The sequence below is a fragment of the Charadrius vociferus genome, unplaced genomic scaffold (assembly GCF_000708025.1).
Source record: "Charadrius vociferus isolate BGI_N301 unplaced genomic scaffold, ASM70802v2 scaffold39, whole genome shotgun sequence".
NCBI lineage: Eukaryota > Metazoa > Chordata > Aves > Charadriiformes > Charadriidae > Charadrius > Charadrius vociferus.
Genome location: NW_009650188.1, coordinates 5,733,382 through 5,759,549, shown reverse-complemented (window position 1 = coordinate 5,759,549; position 26,168 = coordinate 5,733,382). Strand labels below are relative to the sequence as shown.

At 49.9% G+C, this 26,168-nt stretch overlaps 1 protein-coding gene across 1 annotated transcript in view; it reads left to right on the top strand.

Annotated features, from left to right (window-relative positions):
- PAPPA2 (pappalysin 2) overlaps positions 1-26,168 on the top strand; it is a 90,914-nt gene that overhangs the window by 50,503 nt on the left and 14,243 nt on the right. The window contains exons 16-22 of the mRNA XM_009892944.1: positions 7,450-7,621; positions 9,931-10,108; positions 12,355-12,568; positions 19,372-19,540; positions 20,284-20,416; positions 21,554-21,663; positions 24,376-24,447. Coding sequence (XP_009891246.1) covers positions 7,450-7,621; positions 9,931-10,108; positions 12,355-12,568; positions 19,372-19,540; positions 20,284-20,416; positions 21,554-21,663; positions 24,376-24,447 — 1,048 coding nt within the window. The remainder of the gene's footprint in view (positions 1-7,449; positions 7,622-9,930; positions 10,109-12,354; positions 12,569-19,371; positions 19,541-20,283; positions 20,417-21,553; positions 21,664-24,375; positions 24,448-26,168) is intronic.

The following is a 26,168-nucleotide window of genomic DNA, read 5'->3' as shown; positions in this document are numbered from 1 at the left end:
CCTCCATTATGTTTATTTTTAGCTTAGTTTTATTTTTAGTGTGTTTTAGTTTATGTTAACATATGCTGGGAAATGACTTGGCAAGTTAACAGGAAAGGTGCTACAAAATGTGATCTCCATTGTGTTTTTATTTCCTGTGAGTGCCCTCCTCTGCTGCCCCCAAAGTGGGTTTAACGCATCAACGGGAGTCTGGTTTGGATTTCTTTTATACAGAAAGGAGGTGTCGGGGAGAGAAAATCAGATGGAGGAGGGGGTTGTTTACGTATTTCCAATTGCTAAACCAAGGAGGTTTTGTTTGGTTTGTTTCCTTTCTTCCAGGCACCAAATTTATGCAGGGTCAATTTATGAACTGCGTCTGTGCTGGTGTGAAAATTTGTGGGGAGCCTGGGTAGAGATGCTGGTGTTTCCTTTCCTTCCCTCTAGGCTAGGGTGCCCCGTGGTCAGGGACCATGGACAAAGTGGATGGACACTTAATGTTTGGATCCCAAGGTCACCCCAGATAGGCTGAGACATGCTCAGGTCAAGATGTACCTCCATTTCTACTCTGTCCTCCCAGCTAGTGTCTGCTCAGACTCTTCTAGTGTGCACAGCTGGCATTGAGTTGTCTGCCATGAGGACAGCCCATATTGTCTGGATGTCTTTCCCTGCTTCTCCCAGGCAAATGCAGCCTCCTGGGTGCAGCATGAGGCCCATCAGAACAGGCTGTGTCTATACTGTACCATGCACATCCTCTGCTCTTGGTCTGGAGGAAAAAACTGCTCAAGACCCAAGCCCAGGATCCTGATCACCGCCTTTCCTGGGGCAGGGGCTCACTTCAGCCTTTGGCTCTGCCCTAGCAGCAAAGCATGTTGACCTGTTGCCTTTCCCTGATGGGTCTCTGACTGGCTGATGGGCAGTGGTGGCCAAGGGTCTACTGTGAGACTTGATCATTCACTACAACTGGTGGCTTTACTGTTCAGCGGCAAGGTGGCAAGGGAAACCCTTGAAGGTGCAAGGACCATTTTCATGGGCTGCACCATTCCATTTGCAGCCTAGTCAACTTCTTCAGCTTAATGCTTTATCTAGGACTTTTTTAGGATGCTCAAGGCATCTTCTGCCTTTCGCTGAGACTAGCCGGTCTCACCTAGAAAACAGTATCTCCCAACAGCCATTTGATTTTGATTCAAACACAGCAGGTGAACAGCTTTGAAACAGGGTGTTTGGTGTTATCTCATGGAAAGGGCCACCCAGTCTTGCTCCAAGCCTTGCCAACCCCTGATACATCAAGGGAAGGTGAATTACAACACAGAGCAGTTGTGTGGTGCAAGGCATGTTTCGGTCCTGACCCCGGCACAGCTGCCAGTGAAACCTGGAAGCTTGATCTCGATTCCTTTATTCTCTTACCTGTATGGACATTGTGTGTCCTTCCAATGAAGAAGGGAACAAGTGCTGGGAGACCTCGAGGTTTGCCTGCAGAGCCCTCAGCGTACCGCTACAGCTAGCCTGCCCCCATTCTGCCCTCCCTAATGTCACATACAGGTAGTAGCATTTTTCACAGAAACTGGATTAAATGTGTCCTTCAGTAGGCTCTCTTATCTCTTGTTATAAGCTGCAGGAGGTGATGAGTCCACCATCTCCCCTGCTGAGCTATTCTTATATCCAGTAACCATCTCTGCTGAGAAGATGCTTCTGATTTCGAGATGAAAGTTGTTGCTTTCGCTCCATCCTTGTCAGAAAGGTCTAAATGCCTCCTGCCAGCAGACTTCTTTTCTCTGTGTGTGTGTGTCTGTACAGAGTGATCAGATCCTCTTGCTGCCTCTTCTCTGTCATGATAAATATTTTTTCCTTCTTAAATCTCATGGCATAAGTCTTGCAGTCTAGCTGTGGCTTCTGCTTGCATCTCCCTTTTGAAATCCCTCCACTATTTCTATGTCCTTCTTGGTAATGGATGTGGATCACAAGTGTATTCCTCTGGACAAGAGAGGAAGTGGCAGAAATAAGGTGCAGCATGTTGCTGTGGGGATCAGAGCGGGTATAAAGGTGGTCTTTGGGATAGCTGAATATGCATCCTTGAGGAATACTGGCAGATAAATCCTGCCTGCATGCTTCTCACAACGGGCAGGTGGGCCATCTGCCTTCAGGAAAGAGTCAGGCCAACTCCTCTCAGGAGTGAAGAAGGTACAGTCCATCCTGCCTCAGGTTGGGAAGCTGACTAGACCAATGTTGACATTCCCTTCAGCCTCACTTTCTGTCCTTCTGTAAATCTGTTTTGGTGTAGTAAGCAACAAAAAAACATGGAAGGGAACTGTCTAGAAATATATCAAGATTGATCTTCTCTTCCTTCTTTTCCTGCTTTTGCCACTGTGGCTACAGTGGGGCCAACAGGTCATTTGACATCTTACTGTGCCTACCATCTGTGAGGTAAATGACAGTGGATGACTCACAGGGATGTTATTTTTTTGCCAAGTTTCTTTGGGAGTCACGTAGAAAAGCAAATATCCTTTCTTGAGGTAGCAACCTCAATGAAGATCGTAATCAAGAAGCATCACCACCGTTGGGTCTGTACATGTAGCCTGCTCCCACACGGATGGTTGCCATCAGATTTACTGGAAAAGTGAGACCTTTCCCCTTCACAAGAAACATGCCTGAAGGGAGAAATTCCCAAGTATTTCCAAAACACCTTTTCTCATTTCCTAGCTATTTTCTTTTGCTAGACCACATTGGGGTAAACATCTTTTATCTCCCTGATGTTCAGCGTTACAATCCAGATTCCACCAGAGTACATGCAGTGACTACTTTTAACTTCAGGAGATTTGGCCGAAACCTTTACATTTCCATCAACATCCCTATAACCCCCTCTCCTCAAAAAATTTGCACCATGAGATGAACTTCTTATAATAAGTTTCCTTTGTTAGAGTTGGAGCTTGATGATAAGGGCGCTTTTAGCAGCAATCTTTGGGTTGAGACCTTGGGTAGATACTACAGCAATTTCTGGATGATTTATTATACTTTAGGCAGCTGTGCTGTATTTGGCTTGGCTTAGCTTGACTTGGGTAAATCCATCAGTATTTTCTGGGTTCCATGAAATAATTGTTGTAAAATGGGAAACTTCAGCTTTTCAGGGCTTGGGTTTTGTCACAACAAAATGATGTCTCCGTACCAGCATTGCTACCACTGGCTCAATATTCTCCATTGCTGGCAGTTGCATCCTGCTTAAATTATAGAAAGATGAAGAAACCCAAAGGAAAAGTTTTGCTCTGGTTTATAGAATTGGTCCCATTTCAGAACAAAGCTCTTATCATTCCAGAGCAGTTAGGGCCATTGCGAGGCAGAATTTCACAAATTCCCGGATCTGAAACTTTCTTTGATGTATGAGTTATTGGAGTCGGTGAGCCCAGAAAATCACGCAGGCTCGTGCTGATGTGGGATAAGTTGGGAGAAAAACCTTGGTATTTTGTGAAAATGTTGACAAATCATTAGTTTGAGCTTCAAAAGATGCTGGGATAAAAATGGAAAATTTTTTTGATGTTTCATGCAGAAAGAAAAAAAAAATTGGCTTGTCCCACATCTTATACAGCCTGAATCAAAAATGGCCAAATGTCAGGAGTTTGCAGCTGTGATACAGGAATTTCATTTATCATCAAAAGGAGAAAGAGCTCCTTCATGCTGAGATCAGAACTGGGCTAACTACACCATTTCCTTGTCCAGCCTTCGTTAGGGTGTTCCAGCAGCTGGGAGTAATGATTTATCCCATCGTGTTACCCGAACCCTGGTAAGGCATGTGGATCACGATGGGGCCAGGCCACATGGCTTTTTTTTTTTCTTTTTTTTTTTTTGGTCTTGCACTTGTATGGCATCAGGCTCTAGGGAGTCCTGGCCCACAGTATTGCAGTGGTAGTTGTGATGATGCTGATAATGATAAAGGAAGCGATAAAGGAAAAGTTTGTAGGTAAAGATGAGATATATTTTTTTCAGCTTACTGAGATATTTGAGAAAATCAGATGGCTTTCAGTGACGTGAGCCCCTCTTCAGGTCTGGAATAGCAGCACCAGATTTCAAAGATACATGTAGGATGAGAACAGCTTCTCAGAACTGGAGTTGTAGGTCTCAGATCATTTCCAAAATAAAACCTAGTGGGTATTTGTGGGATAGGGGTGTGTTGTTAGTCACAGAGAAAATGGTGATGTTAGTCATCTTTTGGGGCAAAGAGAAAGTTAATTACTTTTAAAATATATCTGCATGCACATATAGAATGTGCGCATGAGTGTATATGTGTGGTGTATATAAAAAGAAAGATTTTGATATTATGACCTGTAATTATCAGTCCCTTATGTATAACTCATATAGATAACATTTTGTATGTATAATAATACAGTAAGAAACTTGCTGATCTCTTGATCTACTTTATACCAGCATTCCCGGTTGCATTTCTGAACTGATGGAAAACCAAAATGTGTCCAGAAGTGCTGAAAAGGAGTAGTGCTTTGTTACTTGTTTTTAATAACAGTGTTGTCCCGGCTGCTGAGGCTGCCCCAGACAATGTGACATAGCTCCACCAGCAGAGCTGCTCCAGCCAAGCACTTGGCCTGGCTGGATGTGTCCAGAGGTGCCACCACCCTTTCCGAACCAGTGCTGAGACAAGCGCACACTCCGTAACTCAATGCAACTTCATGAGCAGATGAAGTTAGGTGTCTTGGGGTCCTGCTCTGGCCACCCAGCTGCCCTGTAGCCTACAGCCACTTGGTGAACCCACTCATCTCCCTGCCCTGCTTCCCAACACGCGGGCTGTGACTGGGCTGGATAACCCCCATGTGCCCAGAGGCACATGGGGGTAAGAGCCTTCTTGCCGTGGTGTGTTGATGTAGTACCAAGCACAATGGTGGGAGGGATGCTGTGCACCAGTTGCAGCTCCCTGCATGTCTGTGACTGATGAGGAATGGGATGGGAGGCAAGAGCAAGGCTGGAAGGAGGAGAAGCTCATCCCCTTTGACACTTGCGTGTGCAAAGACACGCACACAGAGAGGTTTAGGACAGCGGCTCCGTCATGGGGAGTTGGAGTTGGGGATGGTAGCGTGTGTGTGCGTGCGCTGGGGGCACAGGCAGGGAGCAAAGCAACCGCCTGGAGAAGGTGGCTGCGGGAGGGGGGGGAAGAGGGCTACAATTGGTACCAGATGCCCTCAGAAGCTAATGATCTGACAAACACTGTGCTCATAAAACAAATTCTTTAAAAAGGAAGCAAATGGAAATATAAGCTAGTGAAAGAATTTGCAGCAGCTGCCCTGAAACCATTTCTCACTTCATAAACAGGTCTGCATTGAAAAAACAGCCCCTTTCTTCTTGTTCTCCTTTGTGGTCCCCTCCCGTGCCCACCAGCTCTTTCAGGGCTGTGGCCTGCAGGTTTCCACTGTGTCTTTGGCTTGGTGGACTTGTCCAGAGTCAACAGCACATTGCGTTCCCTTAATGCCCGTGTCAGCACTGATTTTTTTTTTTATTTTTTTTTTTTTTGGTGTCGTTTGTGGGATTTCTAGCTGTGCATCCTTGGCTGGAGAGTTTGAGCGAACGCAAGAGTCAAAGGCTGCCTCTGCCTCCCCTGGGTGACATGCACTGCTGAAAAATTGTCGGCAGCCCTGTGCAAAGCAGGGAGCCGAGGGGAGGTATTTGGGTACACCTCCTTCCCCTTACTCCCACTTATTGCCTGAAGCTGCAGCACATCTGCCCCTTCTTCAGGAGGGCTGCTGTCATTTTTTTTTGCACTGATACCACTTGGTAAAAGATAAAGCCTGACAGCCAGGTAGACAGGGCATTTTCTTGTGGGACCTGTTTTGTTAACCCTGTGTCCTGGCCCAGTTTCATCCCAGGTAATTAATGTACTGGCTGCATTTCACCGATGGAGACCATAGCCCCCTGGCTGGCCCTCATCTTTATTGTGGGGCTATTTGTGATGCTTAATTAATCAGTAATTGGTGGGAAGCTGCCACAGTGAAGAGGGGGCTGTTTATTTCCCAGGGACAGGTGACACACTGCAAGCTTTACTGGGACCTCTTGTAACTTGAGGGTGGTGCACAGGGGAGGGTAATTCCTCCCTTTAGCTGCATCGCACCTTGGTGGCCACAGCTGAGCCTCTAGAGCTGGACAGGTGTGTGTTGAGATGATCTTGACCCCAAAGAGCCTGACATCAACATGCACAGGCTTGAAATGCTGTGTGAGCCTGTGGGAAGAGCAGAGCTGCTGAAGATCATCAAAGCAGAGTGGGAAGGTGACCAGACTAGGGTGGAAGAGACAGCTTCTCCCTCCACAGGCTCTGTGGACACAAAGCTCAGGCAACTCTGTTGCCAGGTCTGGGGGACACTGTTTGTAGTTTTAAGAAAATCTCATGGATGGTTTCCTGGTATCTGCAGAGGTTCCTTCTTCAGCTAGACCTTTCCTTGCCGTTGGAGAATCCTCTGTGGATTCTCCGATGTCTAGTACAGAGTTTGATATACCTGTCACCCTTCTATCAGCACAGGCTTTAAAAAGGCCTCTGCATCTTTTTTTCCTGACCATGTCTTGCTGCAAATCTTGTCTTATTGTGGATTCAAAAGTTAGGAGAAACACTCAATGTTACTGTCTGGGCTTTGTTGCCTTTGGAAAGTGCAGATCTCTTGCTGTCCACTGTCTGTCCCCGTACACTTGTGTCTGAGGCACATGTGAGAGCGGAGTATGTGTGGGAGGACATAGGAGTGGCTGCAGTCATGCGTGAATCTAATGGTGTACTCAATACAGCACCGCAGAGCACAGTTTCAGGAGGTCTTTTGCCACAAGTTCTTTGCTGTCCAGTATGATTTGAGCATGTTGGAGATGAGAAATTGTGATGTGGTAGAAACTGCCTTGCTGCCAAAGAAGCTGCAGCACTCAGGAAGGTAATACAATGACTGTTTTTTATTCCTTGTGCATTCAGGAATGCTGCTTGATAAGGCCATCTGATACTAACTTTCCCACTTTGGCCCTGGGGCTTGTGGCCATGCTGGATACGTCATCTGCCTGCCCTCTCCCCATCATCTCCTTCCTCTTGCTCCCTTGGTCCACCTACACCAAGCACCACCAGCCCCTCTGGTGCCAGGCTCTATGCAATGCAGCCTGTGCACCCTGGGGCAGAGGAGCTGGAGTATCCCCATCAGAGAGCATGGATTTAGGAAGAAGCATTGTTGGGCTGTGCCTCCTTTCATCAGCTTGGAAGGACATGATGCTCTGTAGGAAGTTGTGGGCTGGGGTTGGGCCAAGGTCCAGCCAAGGCAGAGCTGGGAAAAAGTACCTCCTAGCATCATCAGAAGACTTCAAACCTGGAATAAACTGGGACTGAGGGAAAGGTGTGCATCTCTGTAGGCATCTATGACCCGCTGAGCATCCCACACAGGTGTCACCCAGAGAGAACCCCTCCTTACTGCATAAGCCTTGGGACCCACTTGCTGATTCCTTCTCTCTTCTCCATAGCTGTGTCCACGGTGCCTGTACAGGATCAGGAAGCTGCACGCAGCCTCTGCTTGCTCATGCTACCACCCTCAACTGCACCTCTGATGGCCCAAGGCACATGGTGTGTACTGTCGCCTGTGAAAAGGGCTTCATCCTCCATTCCAGCAATGGGAAGAGCCTGGGATCCACGCAGGTGAGTGGACCTCAAGGTGTGGGGTTGGCCTCATGGCCCATTGGACTGAGTGCTAGTTAAGGAAGGTTTAATCACCCTGAGGTGGTTGGAGTGACCCCAGGACACCTTGTTCCTCCAGCCCCAACCTCCTCACTGCTCTTCCAACAAGCCTCAGCTCAGTGAAGGTTCTGGTGCTGGACGTCCGTGCTGATGGCTGGTGGTCGTGCTCTGGGGATGTCTCTCCTTCCCTCACTGCAGTTCTCCTGACTGCCTGCAGACCACAGCTCTGCTGACGGGTGAAAAGCCACTGCAGGGGATGTTCCAATTACCACAGATGGGGAGGTAGACATTTCTGTTCTCCAGATGGGCATTTCTGGGAGGGTTAAACATCCCTGGGACACATTATCTCTTAAAGTTGAAGTTAGTGGCTCAGGAAAAAATAAAGTCATTGCAGAATAACTATATTTAGAGGCAGCAGACAGAACCGAGAGCTTTTCTTCCTTTGTGTTGCATTGTAATGACTCTGCCCATGCTAGCGGGGTAGTGCAGAGGTCACCGTGAAAGAGTTTGTCCTGCTTTCCAGAGGCTGGGGGATGCCTTGTAAAAGCCATAAGCCAGGATGGCTCTTGGATGTTGACTGAGGAGACCTGGAACTGATGTGTCCTTGGGAGCTGAGCTGCCTTGGGTCTGGGCAGTCACTTTGGCAGGGTCATGGGCACAGTGTGTCCTATCCTTAGGCTGTTTCTGGAGGGGAAAGAGCTGAGCCGGTCCCCATGCCAGCCTGAGCAAGAGTGAACTACCATAGGGTAGAGACAGATGGAGGCGATGTCAGCAGGATGGACCTCTCATCCCCTTGGAGAGTTGCAAGTGCTCATGATGCCTGGCAGGCAGGCTTCACATGCTGCAGCCATTGGTATTTGCCGGGGGAGAGGTGGGCACTGGGAAGTGCAATGGGGCAGCTGGGGATGCACCGCTCAGCCCGTTGTCACCGGGGAGGTTAATAATTACACGGCTGCATGGCTCTGTGGCCCAGGGCATGCCCAGGAAAAATGAAATGTTCTGGTTCTCTTCCGAAATGAAACCGCACAAAATAAACCTAACTCTTGTGACAGTTATCCTGCATTTGGCAGTGAGATGGGAAACGTCTGAACAGAGCTTTGCCATGTGGCTGCCACAGCAGATGGCAGCTTGCAGGTGCCCTGCCCTGAGCCCCCAGCTGATGTTTCTGGCTTGGCTGTGTCACCCTGCACATCTTGAGGCATTTTGGGAAAATACACACAGCTCTCACCTGAGCATCTTCTCCACCTCATTCAGCTACACCATGGTCCTGCTGCACACCCAAGAGTTCGAGACTCAAATTTAGTGATGTCCTTCAGAGCCATGATGTCCGTGTTCAATCAAATCCTGTTGGCTGGGAGGACAGGTTACATATCCAACAAGCAGCAATAAGCAAGTGGGGAGACATCAGGAACAGTTAGTTGAAAGATACCTCTTTGGTCTGCAGCCCCTGCCTGAGGACTGCTGGGCTGGGGTTAGCAGTCTGGGAATGGAAATCATAGAACTATTTGAGTTGGAAGGGACCTTTAAAAGATCATCCAGTCCATCCCCCCTGCTATGGCTAGGGACATCTTTCACTAGACCAGGTATTTCATGGCACACCATTTTGATGAAGTCTGTGGCACATGTTGATCACGTTTAGTGGTGGAATCGCTGGGGGTTAGGTTGTCATGCAGTCCCCTAGCTGTGTAAGAGAGGCTGCATAATTGGGATTTGTAAACGAGGTTATATGAACCTCTGATTTCGGTGGGGTCTGTGGGCTGAGGTGTGAGTGAATCGGGGCATTTAGGGAAAAACAATCAACAGGACAGGTGCCTGTCAACGGCTGAAGTAAGACTTGATCTTGCAGGGGAGAAAATTGCAGCGCACAGAGCTGAGAATAACTTGTAGCTCAGGAAGTTGTGTATCTTGAAGGGATATTTTGTTTTTCCCTTAATGTGCTCTGGCACCGCTCAGACAATGTGCATGCAAGTAGTGTTTTCTGCAGGCAGGCACTTACAGACCAAGCATTAGACGCCGCACTCTTGTGCAGGTGTCTTGTGTGTTACCTCAAGGGCCATTCACTGCATTCACACCCCAGACATCACCCCCTGAACAGGTGGATGCTTCATGACTCAGTGTCCAGAGTGGGGAGAAAGGGCACATTGGGGTAAGAAAAATTGGGGAAAGCTCTCCTTGTCCTGAAACCTGGCTCAGCCCTTTCTGTTGAGGTGGCAAACCAGTAGATTAAAGCTCACTCACAGGGGTCTGATGAAGTCTTGCTTTCTCTGCAGCAGGAGGTGGTGTTGACATGCAGCTCGGGGCAGTGGGACAGATCTGTGACTTGCGACCCTGTCAACTGTGGTGTCCCTGACCAGTCCCATGTGTACTACGCTGAGTTCTCCTGTCCCAAAGGGACCACCTACCTGCAGAGATGCTCCTTCTCCTGCATCCACCCAGCCAAGCTTCAAGGTACAGTCTGGAGTACTTGAGGGATTTAACTCTCTCTCTGTGATGCCACCTTTTCATGCCTGTCCCAAGCTGTTCAAACAGAGCATTGCAACTTTGAATTTCCCAGTTATCCTGGCTTCTCCCAGCCAGGTGGGCTCTTGAGAGACCTCCTAACACAGTGGGCCTCCATTACCCTTGTGCGAGGACACCATAGTGTCGGGATAATTCCCTCTGATTCCCATGTCTGGGCTGATAGCCATTATCCATCCACCTCAGGCTGTAGGGATGTCTTCTCCTGATAGCTGGTGAGGTCTGGTAACCTCCAGCATTATGGGGATGAGGGGAGGCAGGAAGTTTGCAGACAGCCAGCGCGGACAGACAGACAGGAGTGCAGTGAGCCAAAAGTGGCTTGGTGGCTGTGGGGAAAGCGTGTGGTTCAGGAGTCCTGGGGCTGTATAAACCCGTAGAGACTGATGCCCACAGCTGCAGAGCAGTCTGGGAGATGCTCACCACCCAGACGCACAGCAGTCCCCCAGACACGCCATGGCCTGGCTTTCATTCTGCCGACTCCATCAATAGCCGCAGGAATGTTTTTAAGCCAAGTCAGAGAAAGAGAGCTACTGTTCCTGTCTATACGAGGCTGAGCTGGATGAGATTTCGGGGCTAATTACCTTGACAGCTTCAAGCATTGGGACTTTATGTGAGTTTCCACCAGTGCCTTTGCTCTGAACAATCACATACAACAAATCATTTTAATGGGTACCCTATTTTATGGAGACATTTATAGCTGAAACGTATGAAAATAATTTACTTTTTTTTTTTAAAAGTTAAATCTAAGGGGCAAAAACTGTAGGGAATTAAGGTCTCATTTCATGATGCGGGGGGGGGGGGATGCCAGCAGATCCCCAGCGTGAGCTGATCAAAGGGTAGCATGCAAATGACAACTCGACAGCCCAAATTCTGCACAAACTGATGCCCGTTGCCTTAGGTGGGTCACCTGAGGGCAGGGCTTTAATCTGATCTTTCACTCACAGCCAAGGCTGTTCCAGCTGAAGTCAATGGGAGGTTTGCCATGGGCTCCCTTGGTGGGAAGGCGTCCCCTTGATGGAGCGCCCTGGGTGACTTCCAGCAGCTGACACGGTGGCTGGTGGTGCTCAGCCAAGGCTGCCGAGCCACGCGGGTAAACTCGCAGAGGTCCAGCTGACTCGGCTGAGCTGTCAATGCAGGGACGTGCCTGATGCTTGTTCTCCCCGAAGGCTCGCATCCTTACCGGCAGGCTCTTAAGGCTAATAAATACTAAGAATAGGCAAGGAAAGGATGACACGGCTGTGTGGTGCTCAGAGGCGGGGGGCAACCCTCGGCAGTGCCGGCCCGCTGGGGACACAGGCTCTGTGTGGAGGTATGGTCTTGTCCCCGGTCCAAGAGCAGTTGTAGGCAGAATAGTGATCCCATAAAAAGAAAGCAATGCTTGAAGGGAGCATGGAGAAGTCTGGCCACACCAGGAACCTGCTGATCCAAGCCCCTCAGTAGGAAGAGTCTCATTCAGTCCAGCTTTCTTTTTTTTTTCTTGCTCAGCAGTTCCCAGTGAACCATCCATCATCCACACCATGTGGGTGATGCAGTCCTGGACACTTACCACAAGCATCCTGAGCTGTGCAGTTTCGGCCATCCGTTAGCTGGGTCTACCCTCCTTTTCTCTAGAGGGACAACAGAGAGTTGGGCTGTAATACTCAACCCAAGTCTTTAGTAATGTGTGGTTTGAATTCCCAGTCACACCAGTTAAGTTTCCCCACATCTGTCCTGCTGGCACTTTCCAACTTGCAGTGTACATGTAGCACAGGGTATGATGGCTTTTAAGGGAAGGTAAGGACAAGCTGCAAAAAGCACCTGGGGAGAATGGAGCCGAGCTGAGCTAAATATGACAGATAGCTGTCATACACAAAAGTCCCCAGCCCACTGAAGGCTCTCCTGAGGCATCGCCAGTGCGGGGAAGTTTAAGGGAAAATTGAGGGGGGATTTGCAGAACAAAGATCCTTTCTCCATTCCCTAGAAGTTGTTCCTTTCCCACTTCTGTCTGCATTCAAGGAATTTGGTTTCTGCCCCAGCCTGAGCAGCCATGTAACAGAGTCTTCATATTTGTTGTCTCCCTTGGCATCAGTATCTACTCTAACAAGAGGACTTTTGCTGATTGCTCTGAGCTTCACTTAGCAGGACTCCATCCCCAGGTCAGCTGTAACCCCAACAAACTGCTTCTCTTTTGGGGTCAGGAACAAACCAGTGGTTGACCTGCCTGGAGGATGGTCTTTGGTCACTCCCCGAAGCCTACTGCAAGCTGGAGTGCGATGCGCCTCCTGCGGTGGCCAATGCCAAGCTCCTGGTCCCGCGGTGCCTGCAGGGGAACCATGACGTGGGCTCGGTCTGTCGCTACAAGTGCAAGCCTGGATACCACGTGGCCGAGAATGCAGCGGGCAAGCCTAAGAAGTAAGTCTGTGGTGGATCTGTTATCACCATTTCCTTCCTCCTCTTCTCCCAGCATGAGCGAGGAGGAGAGGTGATGGTTTGCTGGCAGTCTCGAAGAGCTGATTTGATAGGTACAGGGCAGCTTGCTCTGGCCTTGCAGATTTCTTGAGATACAAGAGGCATTCACCTGGTTTGGGTGAAAGCAGGTGGGAACAAGCTGCTGTTGCGTGCATGTGTGCATTAAGTGCCTCAACCTAAAGCATGTAAATTTTCCCCGTGCACCTCAATATACTTGTCAGTTGCTGAAAACTAAGCATGTGCAGAAGTGTTTGTGGACTATCAGGTAATTAGATGTAAAAAAGATGCTGGAAGATTCCTGGAGCTGCTGTCTTTCCTAAAAGTGGTAAAACGTAGATCAAGGCACTGAGGGTTGTAAGAATGAATGACTGCCTTTTGTCAGGGTTAACATTCTACCCCCTGCACATCTTGGCTAAATTTAATCTCAAGCATTGGCATTTCAATTGGAGAAGATTTTTCCTGATGCTTCGGGGAAAAATTCCTGGTGATTCACTAGCCCTGTGCTCAGCCAATATCGTGATGCTGGGGGGTAAAGCAGCATTTCGTCTGCGACGCCTCCAGCTAGACTCCCCGTTGGGTATGGTCACTAAAGATTCCCTGGCACTGGCTGGGTCCTCCCCAGAGTCTTGATGCTAGCCCAAATCAGGTAATTATGTGCTAATTGTTTAATGTCCCCTTCCAGTATTAATTGGATGCAGACTTCATCTCTACGTTGCTCTGGGGTAGCGTTGTTGTGCACTGGGTAACAGTTGCCAAATTTCTTGCCTTGTAATGCAGGAAGTGGTTTCTGTAAACAGCTTTTTGCAGTGTTAGGAGCATTTCTTGGGCCAAGGGGATCTAAGCAAATCATGATTATGGCATACGATCACATAGACCACTTTGCAAACTGCAGAGCAGCTTGCGTGCCTGTGGCATTTCAGGCACTGGACGTGCAATCAGATCAATGCAGCTTGCAAAGTTAGGCCATCTCTGTCATGCTGCAGCAACTGCTGGTAAGAAGGATGCCCTCTGGGAGCTCCCGAGGCTCCTCTGATGTGTGTGTAACTTCCCTATGGGTCTGAACAGGCTGTGAAACAAGTCAAGGGAAATCAGGCAAAGTGGTTTACATGTTCATAGCAATGCATGTTAACCTAGCATTTTCACGTTTGCTGTTATCATTACTACTAATTTGTCTAACATCTTTGACGGTGGAGTACGATCCTGTTATGGTAAGCAAAACAACAGTAACAGAAGCAGAAACTTTATTGTTTTCTTATCATACCACATTAACTGCTATTCGAGTGGCCTGATTCAAAGCAAAAGCCTTTCCTTGGAAGTGTAAATGTCAGTGTACCATCTCATCTGGAGCTCTTTGTGCATACTCAGCGTGAGCCCAGACCCCTTGGCACGTGTAGTGAGTAGCAGCTACTAGCCCTTAAGTGGGCCAGTCGATTGCTGGAAATCCTTCTGGTGTTTCAGCCCTGGCAGGCAGAGGGTGGGAGCTGCCAGAGTGAGAGGTTGCTTTCTTTGTTCAGACCAGTTTTGGAGAAAGGGAGTTGATGGAGAAGGTGATGGAGAGCTCTGGAAGGGGCCAGCACTGGTGGGGTGCAGGCTGCTGATGTTCTGGTGAGTGAGCAGGGTCTCAGCTGATGACTCAGACATCAGTTTTTGGGGTCTTCTGAAGTCTTTCCAGGTTCCTTCTGGCTTCAGCAAACTGAGTTCTTGATCTACTGTCTCCCTGTTGTCCATCAACCCATTAAGCACCAGCCTTGCAAAGGATTTAGTGTTGTCCATGTGTTGGTGGACATAAGAAAGCAAGACACTTTATGTGTACTAGATGCTGGACAAAAGTCAGGCATAATCCAGAACTGGCAGTGAAGACACCCTATAGCAGCTAACTAGCCCAACCTTGGAAATATAGTCAGGCTCCCTTCAAATTATTCTCACCAACAGCTATAGGGCTCAGACTGTTCTCCAGGGGAGGTGTAGAGGCATCTTTGTGTGTCTGTGGGTTCCTAAGGGATCAGCCCACTCTGCTAGGATGAGAAAGACGTGCTCATGTTCTCACAGCACTGTTACATGAAGCTTGGTCATTTCCTTCAAGGGCTGCTTATAGGCACCTTCCTTCAAGGATGGCTCTGGATCCCCCTTGGAGAGGGACAGTTAAGCTGTAATGTGAGCGAATAGGAACCCAACCCAGCCAGGGCTCAGCATCATCTCCTGACTAGCTGTTTTTTTGATCAGCCTTCTGCAGTGCATTCCTGTCTCACGTACCTCTTAAGACACCATCGCGCTACAGCTGGACTGGGGACCCAGCCCCTGGGGCTTTACTCCTCGCGTGGTAGGGCTATGGTGCCTACATTAGGCAGGCCTGAGCCGTGGCTGGGATCCAGCTGTCTCTGTCTAAGATGAGATGCTCTTGGACACAGATGCTTGTATGATTCCCTCATTTCTGTTTCCTTAGTTGAATTTTACTGCAGGGGTGGTGAGGTTACTTAGAAGGCTCCTGCAATCTTAGTTGAAAGCCATTTCCCATAGCATAAGTGGAAGAGAAAGGGGATAAAGAAATTTGTTGTCTCGGAGAAGATGCTTTTATCTATTAACCTGAGTGAGGAAAGGCCCTTCAGAAATCACTGCTTGTCAACAAGGGATCCTAGAGGAAATGTTGGTTGTGTAATCAAGATCCTGCCAGAGATTTGCTGCCTTTCTGCTGGCAGGATCATCTGACTGACAATGCTGACATGAGGGGTAAATCTTCTTTGACTCTTCTTAAAGGAAATCTGTTTTCAGCCTGGAGAGCCCACATAACAGCCTGGTTTCCATCTGCCAAGCTATTTCACATCTCGCCCCAAAATAACAGTAACAAGGGGAACTTATCACAAAGCACAAATGCACGTGTTGGGAGGTCTCTGGTTTTGGGCAACATCTGTCTAATGGCAGCACCAACCCACCCACCTGGATTGCACAAAGCAATGAACTGCCAAAAAGCAACGTTTGGCATCATCCAGGGCTGCACCATTGAAAAAAGCCAGGCTGAAAGTCAGAAGTCAGATACTTTGGGGAAAACGGGCATCACCCCCACAGTTGTACCTGCTGTTGCTTCCAATGCAAAGTGCCATCTTAAGCAGCTTTCCAACAGGAATATCTAGGACATCCTTTAGAAGTGCACTCTAATGCTGGTGGGATGCTCTCAGTTTGGGGACCAAAAAGGTCAGACCCTGCAGAACAGTTGTTTCACTTGTCCAGTGGGGGATGGTTCCTTGGAGAGAGATTTTGGGATCTCAAAGCTACTTTTGTGAGGAGTTGAGCCCCTTCTGCTAGCTTGAGGGAATGAAGCAAAGTTGAACCAGGCACCCAGGTCTTTAGAGGCAGCTTTGAAAATCTCAGCCTGCATTTTGTCCAGAGATCAGGGGAGCCACAAGAGAGCCCAGCCCCGTGATGAGCTTCCATGGAGCTGTCAGCCCCTCCGCCTCCTCTCCCGATTCAAAGACTATGGAGACTATGAAAGAGGGAGAGGAGGCAGGAGAGTGTGGAGGAGAAAACAGACTGGAAGGAGTTAGCAGACCCGGGGCTGGAAACAAATCAGAAAGATTGCAGTGGCAAAGCAGGACAGCCTAACCCAGAAGCATCAGGGTTTAGCAGGGCACTGGGCCACTGTACATTTGTGGTGGGTGCAAAGGCACGGGGTGCTCGTTGCTTCTGCCCACATCTGGCCCCTTCCAGATAAAAGGCAAACACCCATGCAGCTGAGGGAGCCAAGCAGCTAGGTAAAGAAAACACAGGCTGTCAACTGGACTCCTGTGTCACTTCCACCTCTAAGGTCTCTGATGAAGATTTACAGCCCAGGTTGCCCAAGCTGTTTGGAGCACAGCAGCGGAGGTCCTACAAAGCTGATGTTGCTTTCTTTCAATTTACTGGCAAATCTCCCTGCTTCCCCCCTATTCTTTTTGAAGCTGCCAGTCTTCTGCCATGAGAGATGAGGCTTTAGGCTCATTTATCACAGTTCCTGTACAGCAGACCCAGTTCCCCCAAGCTCGCCACCCCAGTACGTGGCTGGATTCTGGCCAGGCCCCTGCGTGCTCAGCTCCCAGAGCCGGGTGAACGCTCATGCCTTCATGTCAGACGCAGCCCTTGCTGGCCTCAGAAGTCTCCCCTGCCTCCTCTACCCATTAGGCATCCGCTTGCCCGGTTGGAGGGGGAAGCTTTGACTCTGATTTTCCTGGCTTCCTTGTTAATCCTTGAGAAATGCCGCTAGCCCAGATCAGAAGAAATCGGGGGGTGTGGAAATTTCAAGCTGCTGTGAGGTTGTGTTTTTTTTCCTATATATACTTTTTTTTTATTATTTTATTTTATTTAAAAAGCCTCTCCCTTCCCTTCTCCATGCCTTAATATAAACTACTCACTTCATATGTGCGGCAGTCGTCCACACGCCACCTTCTACCCTGGGGTCAGCCCAGGCTAGCCCTGTTTGATGTTCCCCAGCACAGATGCTGGCCATGGGGTGAGCCTCCAGAGCAAGGTGGTTTCTCCCCCAGGTCTAGGGGGGCGTGCAGGTCTGGGGAGAGATGGGGGAGGCTGTGCACGGTACTGACCTCATGCTGGGGTCACTCCAACACCACATCAAGACAAGGAGCCCCGGTGAAGACGATGGGGCTCTGAACCACAGCGTGCACCTGTGCAAACTGCAGCTCACCACGGCATGTCCTCCCCATGCTCGGCCCCTCTCCCCAAGTCTTCCCATGGCTCCTGGAGAAAGAGTCTCTGCCAGCGATTCGAAGCTACAGTGGCTGCATCGATTATACCCCGGCAGCCAGCGGAGGAGTGAGAAGCAGCACGTGGCTGGGATGCTCCTGGTCTGTAAAGGAGTTTGCCCAGTGCCTGAGGTATTGCTCTTGCAGTGAATCTTTGCACCACCAGTTTGCTCCTGTTGCTGTAATGTCACCAGCTGAACCCCCAGCGAGTGCCAGGCAATTCAAGAAAAGGAAAATGCTGCTTGAGGTCCTGGACATTCAACACTGATCAGTACATCTTGGCGTGCATCTTCTTCACCTTTAAAGGTGGGCAATGCAAAGCATTCAAACAGACATAGGAGGAGACAAGGTCTGATAAGGATGTCTTTGAAAGGCAGTGACCATAATCCCGGTGGAAAGGGAAAGTTAAATTAGGGGTGGGCTGAAACCACAGATGCCCACAATGGGATCCGGAGTTGCTCCTCCTCAATACCCTTCCAAAATAGTATTTAATTGCAGTTCCCTTCAGTCAATTCAAGGCTACTGTTCTTGAGGTGACTTTGCAGCATCACTTGCTGCTGAGGTGCACACACCGTGGCCACCCACGCTCCCAACATGGTCTGGTGGGAAGGTTGGTGCAGAGCTCTGTGCCGAGGGACCTGCCACATCCCATCCCATCCCGTACCTCCACATTACCTGCTGGAGTCTGAATTTACCACAGCAGGAACCCACTGTTCCACTTTACAGTCTTTAGGAAAAACAGATCCCTGATTTCTGAAGGGAGAAGGGGAATCTCTAAGAGCTGCAAATATTTAAAAAGATTATAACGTTTCAAAAAGCTCTCAAACTTCTCATACGGGAGTTCCCAGCAGAAATGTGATAGGGATGGCCACCAACTCCTGCCCCAGGTCTGGGAGTAAGGTGTAGATGGGGTTCCCTTGTCACTCTGGGCTGTGTGATGCTGCAGCATGTGTTGGGGGCAGCTGGGTGGCCCCATGCAATGTCTGCTGCTGCTCAGAACAAGGGGCAATTTAGCGCCTCCCTCCAGGAGTTTCTCTAACCCAGTTAAACTCTCCTCTGTGTACCTGTGGCATGCTATAAACTCCATAATGCGGCGCCTGGAGCCCTGCCTGCTGGCACCGGTGGTGGGAGAGGGCAGGGGCAAGCAGCTGGAGCAGGCTGTCTGGTAAAGAAGGACAGGACGGAAGGCGGGGGGGAGTATAATTAAGGATGGAGCAATCAGCACTGGCTCAGGTAAAGCTCATCAGCACTGTCAAAACCTGTGTGTCAAAGTCTGGGGTCGTGATGACATGCCCTCTTCTGGGAGAGCAGTCCCCAGCCAGCCCGATGCCTCGTGGGGTTTTGATGCCTCTATGTAAAAGATGCGGTGTCTCTATCGCTGCCAAGGCCAGGAGACTGAAAAGCGGGTGGGCTTCGCTCCTGGACTTTTTCTTCCTTTCTTTTTTCATCATTTTTTTGGCAAGTAGTTTGTGCCTGGGCTGTTTTAGCAGCACAGGATGGTATTGGTCTGCTGCAGTACGACAGCCCCTCAGCGAGAGCGGGATTGACAGATCTGGCTGGAGTACAAAGAGGAGCCTCAGGAGTAGCTGGGTGCAGGCCAGCAGGATTTACTGGTGGAGGCTCACTCTATCGAGCAAAATATGTAGCTACTGGCGATGGGACAAAGCAGCCCAGGACCCGCAGGGGCTGTGGGGCAGAGAGGCATGATTTAAGGGTACAATGAGAGGAGAGGAGCAATGGGGTGGTGAGTGCAAGGAAAAAGCATCCAGTGTTCCTGAATCAGCGTGATCCCCACAGAGAGAGGAAGAAAAGGTCTTGCTTAAGCATGGGCTGTCGCTTCAGGAGGACCTGCCTCTGGTGAGGGGTGGGATGGCATAGGAAAATCCCACACAGGGGCTTGGTTATGCTCCAGGAGACGTCTCCTAGGCTGCTCCTGCCTCTGTGGGATGCTTGGTACAGCCAAGGTGGGGTTTGTTTGTGGTGCTGCAGCCCAGTCTGGCATCTGTGTTTCCCCAGGAAGTTCCTGAAGGTCCAGTGCCTGGAGAGCGGGCAGTGGGAAGAGGGGCGCTGTATCCCTGTGGTGTGCGAGCCACCCCCTCCTGTCTTCGAGGGCATGTACAACTGCACCCAGGGCTTTGAGCTGGACAGCCAGTGTGTCCTCAACTGCGAGCCACAGGGACAACAGGTGAGTGACATAGGGGAGAGGCAGAGATCAGCCAAGTGTCATGCTTCAGTGTACCTGAAAACAGCAGGGATCCCTCTACCCCACGGTGCAGAGGGGCCCCAGGGCAGCTTGGCCATCTCTAGGGCCAAATGCCCTTGTACTATCAAACAGCTGTTGCCCTGCAAACCCAAAGCTTTTCTTGCTGGGTACCAGCCACATCACAGAGTGCACCACTGCCTGGGCATGCTCAACTGCTGCCTGGTGACCCTTCTATAAAAGGGGTGGTCCCAAGTAAGCCTGCTTGTCTTGCGTGAAAAGAGTTGGAAAGCAAAAGTAGAGGGTTTCTAGCAGGTTTTGGGAGCTGCTGCAAATGCATTCACTTGGGATGATGGGCAACTTTGCTGCAGCAGGCTTGCTAACCAAGGGACTTGCCTGGGGATGGAGGTTGCTGCCTGCCAGGCTCTTCAATCCAAGTTTTGCATCCAACCTGCTGGAAGGGTCTTGTCAAAAGAAGTACAGTTGATTCCCTCTAGTGGGATCCAGCAGCAGCTGGAAAACAATTTGCTTTCTGGTCAGTAGTGTAAAGCACACATAGGCTGGACCAGATGGCTACAATACGGCTGCCTCGGAGAACTTCCCTCTGGACTTGACTGGCAGGAGGGTGCTCCTTGCATTTTGCTCCTCCCAGAGCTGGGCAGTGGCCAAGCAGGGTGAGCCCTACCATTGCCAGTAGTAACACCGGCTGCTCTCCCTCTGCTTTGCAGGTTCCCATCATCTGCACCAAGGAAGGCTTATGGACAGAGGAGTTCAAACTGTGCGAGAGCTTACGGGGCACCTGCCCAGCACCCCCAGAGCTGAATTTCTTGGAGTACAAGTGCGAGCAGGGGCATGGCATAGGTGAGGGCAGATGAAAGCTAAACAGAAAACCAAACCTTATGTTGACTTAGCCCTCTCAAAAAGCTGAAGGTCATGATGACTCTTCTTGTACCAATCCCCTCTAAATCTGTGAAAAAAAACCTGTTTTCTCTTCCATCCTCTTTCTAAACACAGAGCCAGGGGTGTCTTTAGCCTTGTGCATGCCCTGGTTGTACTTATGGGCAAGACTCAAAGCTAAAGCTGGCTCCAGTGTAAGCATCTGTCTTTTCAGGAGCAGGGACTCATCTACAGGGCAAACCCAGCCCCTTGCAGTAATTTTCCTAATCTCTAGCCCTCCAAAGCCCCCGAGGTCTCTCCACTTGTTACTACTGCTGAGTAGTTACTGTTTGCAGAGTTAATGTGGCAGGTCCTAGATAAAAGCCGCAGTGACAATAGTGTGTAACAGGGCACTTTCACCAGATGAGGGACCACATCATCCATTTCTTTTTCCAGGACTTGGTCACTTTGTGCTTTCAGGACAAGCTGCAATGCTCAGTCACAGTCGTTGCATCTCATCTGGCATCCCACTGGACAGGGCACTTGAGCAAAACGCATATCACTCTGAAGAAAACACACCAGTTATCTGGGTCTGATCAAAACAGGACGAGGAAAGTTTAAGGGCAGGGCCTGCTAAGGTTGAGCTTTGGACAAACCTGATGTGAGGCTGGGGTTAAGGCTGGGATCCACCTGGTTTTCCAAGGTGGTTTTTGCAACTTTTTTCTTCCTAGGTCATAGGAAGGCAGTGGGAATTCAGTGTGGTAGACAAACTATGAAAGATGCTTTCTAACATGTCGACAAACATCCCATAGCATGTAGGTCAAACTCATTTTCATGCTAGGTCCCATGTCCTGCCATTAGGGCTTGAATCTATCTCTTAGGGTGTCTTCAATTTTCCTCTCACCTGGGAGAAGAAAATTGGCCACAACTCCTGCAGGCTTTGGCATAATGCAGGATTTGGGAAAGGAATTGTCATCCCAGATTAGGAGAAAAAGGGCCTCCTCTATGTCCACCTCTACCCTCAGTGAGGAATCTACATGTTTGGGTCTAGTGCCCTCCTGTAAAACATCATTGCCTGATTCCTGATGAAGTCCTCAATCACGGTTTTCTCTCTTCCTGCAGGTGCTGTCTGCATACCTTCCTGTATCATACCTCCCAGTGACCCCGTCATACTGCCTGAAAACGTAACTGCTGAGACTATGGATCACCGTCTGCAGCCCACCAGAGTCCAGGTAAATGGGGAGGTGGGTTCCTCTAGCAGAGGGTTCACTGGAAGCATAGAGGGGACCCCCCTACTGTCCATCTGGTGTTTTTTAACCAAAATCTCTTTGCCTTGGGTGAAGAAGGGTAAGACTTAAAAAGACAAGCAGCATAAGTGAACTTGGGGCTGGATGGCCCTCTCCAAAGACCTGTCCAGGCTGCGTGCTCTGGAGGTACCTGCTGTTCCCCATAACCAGTTTCCAGTGCCAAGGTCCTCCTCCCTCTCACCGCTTCTTCCTCCTCTTCCCTACCCTGTGGACGCTCCTGCACAGCCTCCTGCTCTCCTGGTACCAAAGTTCAGGATAAGTTATCAGCTCCCAAGCCAGCTTTCAAGGACTTGCAGGATACCACAAGGAATAAAGTTAAGTGCAGGAATCCCCCTGATTTTTCAGGATGTGCTGGATGGCTAAACCTGCTAAGCTGCTGTTATTGTCAGCTAGTGTTCTGGGAGAGCAAAAGCTGCCCCTGGCACATCATGAGTCTGGGTCCCTGACTACCTGGCAGCAGAGATGCAACGCCAGGCAGGCATCTCCCTGCCAGGGAGGAAGCAGGGCACTGTCAGCTGAAAGGTGTCTCTGGCTGCCAGGACCCGCTGGCCAGCCGGTTGCTTCTGCTGCTGGAACAGGGGAGCCTTTCCCTCCCCATCTCTTACTCATTTTGTAGGCAAAACAGCTCAAATAGCTCAAATAGTTTGGATCCTCATGGCACGACTTTCCAAAAAAGCATCTCCGCCTGGGTAATATTTCTTAAAATAAAAACGAGATGCATAAGGAAGGACGTGGAACAAAGAAAAGCAAACAATCTTCCCAGGAGCCAGCACTCCCATCCAAATGCTTTCCCCTCCTCCTGGGAACCCGCAGGAGGCCCAGCATCGTGCCTGTGGATACTACTGTACGTCGCCTTGAATCAGACCCATGACGGATCACTGCCGGGGGGTGAGGACACCCGGCGCATGTGGGGTGGTTAAGCACGAGCCTTGGAAGGAGTCCTCGCCTTTGAGGGATCGGATGGCTTGGCCCATCAAGGCAGTGGTGTTCGGCTTCCCTTTCACCGCCGCTGCGGGCTCTCGTGCAAGGGAGGCATTTTGCAGAGAGGAGGAGGAGGGAGGGGAGGTGTTATTTTAAGAAGCTGCTCTCCCCCTTGCCAGGAGCTCTCTCCCTGGACTGTCTTGTTTTCCTCTCTGCCCCGGCTCCTGCCTCTGCTCCCTGCTTTGCTCCTCCAAGCCTCCAACAGCTTGCCATTCCTGGGAGCTGCCATGCTCCTGAGGTGATGGAGAGGATGGGGCGAAACACGCAGAGGCCACTCGGGGATGATACAGTCCTGTTTTCCTTTCAGCTCTGATTGCACCCCACAGCTGAGCAGGTTTGTCCCTCTGCCCTTATTTCCAAGCCTAGAATATGAGTATGCAAAATGCCATTCAAGTTGCCCAACAACCACACATGAAACGCTGCAGTGGGGTTAGGATGCAAACATCCCCCAGGCTGAGCAGGAACTGGCTAGCTCAGCCAGCATCCCCAGCCTCTGCCCCATCTGATGGCAGCTGCCTCTGGGTGTGCCTTCCCTGCACTGGCTGAGGATGGCCAGGACCTCATCCTGCCCCAGCCCCATCACAGCTTTGACTGAACATGCAGCAGAAGGACGTGCAGCAGGTCTGCATGGGAAGAGCTGCCCATCTGCAGCTGCCGTGCCACCCGGGAATGCTGGAGCTGGTCTGCCTGCTGCTGCACATTCCAAATGGGAGGCTAGGAGAAAACATACGTGCCCCTCTGTGCAACTCCAGCACTGTGAAGGGCATCCTAGGACACTTTCACAGTCCAGCCGTCATTTTATGGGGCCTCAGATTTCAAAGTCTGCCTGAGCTTTACAAGGAGGAAATTACATGTGCGGTGGGGCTTTTCTTCCCTCTGTGTAATCATGAGTGCTCCCCACAAACCCCTGCTGAATGAGCGGGACAGCACGTTCCAGCACGATGAAACTGAGCCCTTCACATCTTGCTCTTGTGTCCAGTTGGCTGCAACAGCTGAATTTGTGCCTCATAAATACCAGTGATAACCTCAGCCCTGCGAGTGAACGTGAGTCTGGTGTATCTGCTTCAGGCCAGGTCTGGGGAGGCGAGTCCTCCCGGGACACTGGTTCTCGGAGTCTGAGCAGAGGTCAATGAGCAAGTTAATGTAGGTGCCGAGCAACGACGGGCTGAGCCCCCTATCCTGTACGTGTGAGAAGCTGATGAATCCAGCATCATGCAGAGAAGTGATGGCAGACTCGGCCTGTTGCGGCCCTGGGGTTGCTTTCTCTCAGCAGCAGCCTGTGGCCAAGTCAGCAACCATGAGGTGGCACTACCAGTCAAATTCACTTCTCTGGTGGTCCCTGCCATTTTCTGTTGTCCTCAGTTGTGCATCTATATACATCTACATATACACACACAGGTGTCTACTTACCCTCCGCCTTGAAAAATGTAGCCTGGTTTGTGAGGGAACCAGCTGCACCCACCTTGAGTTTGATGGGCTTCAAAGCGTTTCCCACTGGGCAAAGGTGCAGAGAGGGTCTTGCAGGTACCGCTGCTGTTCTGCACTCTGACGAGCAATGCAGTATTGTGGAAGACCCTGTACCTCCAGAGAGCACTGGTGGCTGTTGCCCTCCCTCTGATGCCTCACCTAACAGCTCTTTTCTACTTCCCTCCTTAGCATATCGTGTGCACGGGCAGGCTGCGGTGGTATCCGGATCCCTCTGTCATTCACTGCATCCAGTCATGTGAGGTAAGGCCCCCTGCCCCCAGCATGAACCTCCTGCTCCTTGCAGGAGAGCTCCTGGCAGTGGAGACTCACTCCAGCACAAAGTCGGATGGCTTTGAATTCATGTTTGCTCTGAGGTGGGTCAGGACTTGCTGGCTGAGCAGAGACACCAGAGCAAGCATCCTTGGGTACGGTTCCCTGCAGCCAGGGTGATGCCAGGGAACAAGCGCTGCAGAATAACCCATTTCCTTCCTTTCCTGCTTCTTCTTGGCCAGCCCAGGAAGAATGTTCTAGCAAAAGGATTTCACTGGCAAGGGGTATCCCCAAAAAGCCCGTGCTGACTCCAAGCCTGAATATTTCCTTAACCAGAACCGCAGTTCTAGAGTAACGTGGATCCAGAAAAGCCCTGCGTGACTCACATGTCCAACCAAAACAACTAGGATTTCCAGCCTCGTACATGCAAAACAAACCGCTCCTGAAGAATCTGCAGACAAAGAATTCCTTGCAGAAATAGGTTTGCTGCTCATTTTGCTTTGAATAATGACCAGGCAGGAGAAAATCACAGGCAGCCTGGAGTCAGTTTGCAAAGGAAATTAAAAATAGGCAGTCTTTGTCAAGCACTAGTTGTTATTATGATTGAGGATAAAAGGAAAAGGGGGGGTGGGGATGGTATTTTGGAATGTTGTATGCTGAAAATTTGGGATTTTTACCAAAAAGGAAAATGTAAATGAAGTTTATACACCAAAAATAGCTTTGGGTTTTGCTGATTTTTTTTTTTTTTATAAGCTCATTTCAATGCAAATGATCGTTTTTGCTCACCAATTCTGCCTAGCTCAGCTCTTTGTCGACTGAAGTGTGGGAGAAAGGGTGATGTTGCAGGGGGCAAGTCCCCAGGAAGGAAATGTTGTGGTCAACAGGCGGTGCAGCAGTTATTTCCCAAACTCGATGGCTGTGTTGTGCGTCTCTGCTGCAAGGCATGGGCTGCAAGCAAAGGGAAATGAGGTGCTGTTTGCTAGAGAGGTGTTTGATGGTTGAGTAGCAGAGCTTAGCAATGGATCCTCCGGTATTTTGGGAGCTTCGGGTCTTTCTAAACCATGTTCTTTAACTCAGCTCTGGGGCAATGTGTTTGCAGTAGGATGGGCTCATGTGGAAGAGCAGTCCAGATGGTTGGGGTGATTCAACCTGTGATTCTCCTGCTAGCTAGAAAGAACTGCTCCTTGTGCTCTCTGGGAGTGGGTCCTTCCAAAAAAAGAAACAGATGAGATGTGAGGTGCTCCTTCTTCACTTTCTGTGCAGCTCAGGTGAGAGAAAGCTGACACAGGCATGAGGATGCTCCCTTAGGCTCAGGTATGCGAGACTGCCCACAGCCTTTCCTCCTCTGTGGTTCCTGCACCTCACCTTGGGTCTGTGTCTTCAGCAAAAGGTCCTGTACAGGATGATGAAAAATGCTATCTTATTTGTGTGTGTGTGAGAGAGAGAGATAGGGAGCAACTACCTGAAGTCCCAGCATCTCATAGTAACAGTAACCATCTTCTCATTGGCCACCCAAACATGCTCACAGTCAACATGACCTCTTTCTGTTCCTGGATGCTTGTCATCCCCTTTTACTCTTAGAAAGCAATCCTAGATAGCAGTCCTAGCACACAGTAGGTTAAACAAGCCAAAATCTTGCAGCGTCTTTCCAGAAGATGAAGAGTCCCTGCTCTTAATCACCCTTGTAGAGTTTTTAATGCCTTTTCTGCTTT